The 2107-nt window shown below is 53.8% G+C and overlaps 1 protein-coding gene across 1 annotated transcript in view; it reads left to right on the plus strand.

The window, feature by feature from the left end:
• The window catches only part of LOC108303005 (NADPH oxidase 5-like), a 16053-nt gene that overhangs the window by 3006 nt on the left and 10940 nt on the right, over nt 1–2107 (plus strand). The window contains 4 exon segments of the mRNA XM_037737883.1: nt 368–453; nt 1111–1155; nt 1726–1808; nt 1810–1848. Of these exon segments, the coding sequence (XP_037593811.1) occupies nt 368–453; nt 1111–1155; nt 1726–1808; nt 1810–1848 (253 nt within the window).

Raw genomic sequence — 2107 nt, forward strand, 5'->3', positions numbered from 1 at the left:
TCCTTCCTTCCTTCCTTCCTTCCTTCCTTCCTTCCTTCCATGCTTTTGTAAAAAGAAAGGAAAAAGAGAAGAGATTAGTGTTAGAGTGAGGGTAAAGATGCGTTAGCCAGAATGGAAGGCTTTCTCGTTGCCATCGGAAAGACTAAAGAAAATTGAAAGCAGAGAAGCTCGCTCACAGGATTCCTCCCAAACCACACCCCACACCAGGGGAGCAGCCTTCGGTTACCTCGGGACAAAGAGGCAACATGGCATAATGTGATGATCCCAGGCTCTACCTGAACTCTGTGGGAACGTGGACACACCCTTTCCATGCTCTCGGCCTGTAGAATTGCGAAGGTCACTCCTAACTCTGCCTCCTGCACGACAGCAGGAAATACCATAGGCTTCTTCAGGCCTGTTCTGGGGTCTGCTGCTTTCACCTTCGAGAAGAACGGCATTGACTTGGACAGGGCTGTCTGACTGTCACACGCTCTAAGTCAGGGGAAGACAGAGGAGGTCTGCTCCCTTCCCCTGAGGAGCACACTGTCTGCAAGCCCAGAGCAGAGCCCTAGGGCCTGGGGGAGTGAGTCAGGGGAGGCCCTGGCTTCTCTGCCTGGAGAAGCTGGGAAGAGCTTGGAAGAGGAATAGCAACTTCAGATGAGCTGGACAATGAAGGATGCAGTGTGCAGTGAAGGAATTGACAGCTGGGGAAGAGGAAGGGCATTTCAGGCAGAGGGAAAAGAATATTTTAGGCTAGGAGGGGGGTGCTCTCCACTCACACCCTGAAACTGACCTGTGCTGGACCATAGGAGCCACCGTTAAATTTTCAGGAATATCGTGAGCTGGTTATTCAACACAGTTGTTACGGTGGGAGCCATGGTGGGCAGCATTCACACCACAGAAATGGGCAGAAGCTAACAATCGAGACTGTTACCCTTCTCCAGAAGTCAGTTTACCAGCACATCACCGATGTTCTCCTTCAAAAGAGCTTCGCGTTCCCTGAATGGTTTGTGCAGACAAAGCAATTCCCTTTTTATAAAGTTGCTCAGACTGGCAAGGGCGAGGAAGCTTCTAAGAAATGCCTAACACTGTCCATTCCAAGACCATAACTCTCTGCTGTACTCCCTGCAGGGCTCCGAGGTGTTTTTGGAGAACTGCCAATTCTGTAACATCAAGGTGAGAGGCTGCAGGGGGTGGACATGAGCAAGAATTCCTGCCCCAACCAAAGGAAATGAAGTCTTTGCCTTTAAGGAGGGGCTACTGTGGTTCAGGGTGCGGAGGCTCCTCAAATCCCCATGGGCTGGCATCCAGGTTTCTGGGTCTTGTAACCACAGCCCTACCCCTGCTCTTTATATCGAAGGGTATAAAGCCTCATCCTTGGCCTGTCTCTTCTCCAGGAGCAGAGATGGGTGTGCAGTGTACAGAGCTACACCCTCTCTGTCCCTGTCTCCCGGGCACCCCATGGCGCACACCCAGTGGTGGCAGACACAACACCCCAGGGATGCGGATTGGGTCCTTGTTTACACCAGCTCAGCATTCTAACACCTAGAGCTCTCCCCAGGCTGGTGCTGAGAGCACAGCATGTGGAAAGAGCACTGGAGTGGGAGCCACTTAGACCTGGCTTCCAGCCCAGGAGATGTCTTTCTATGTATAAAGGGGGTCCTGAAGCCCTGGGGACATCTCCTGATAGCAGGGAAGACCAGCGTCGCCCCCCATCTCTCTTCTCTGATGTCCTCTTGTGCACAGTGCTATATCGATGGGCCTGACGGGACACCCCCACACCGGATCTTCGCCTCTGAGCACGCCCTGCTCATGGGGCAGGCATCAGCATCACCCCTTTGCTTCCATCCTGCAGAGTACCATGTACAGGTGTGCAAACAGGCTGCTGCTTCCTGCATCCTGGATCAGAGCCCCAAGGCACCCTCTCCGCCCCTGCTGCCTTCATGCCTTCTCCTTCCTCTGCTCTCCTGTCTCCCTCTGCTCTCCTGTCTCCCTCTGCTCTTCTGTCTCCCTCTGCTCTCCTGTCTCCCTCTGCTCTTCTGTCCCCCTCTGCTCACCTGTCTCCCTCTGCTCTTCTGTCTCCCTCTGCTCACCTGTCTCCCTCTGCTCTTCTGTCTCCCTCTGCTCT

This window comes from Cebus imitator, unplaced genomic scaffold, assembly GCF_001604975.1.
Source record: "Cebus imitator isolate Cc_AM_T3 unplaced genomic scaffold, Cebus_imitator-1.0 Scaffold44, whole genome shotgun sequence".
In the NCBI taxonomy this organism is placed as follows: Eukaryota; Metazoa; Chordata; class Mammalia; order Primates; family Cebidae; genus Cebus; species Cebus imitator.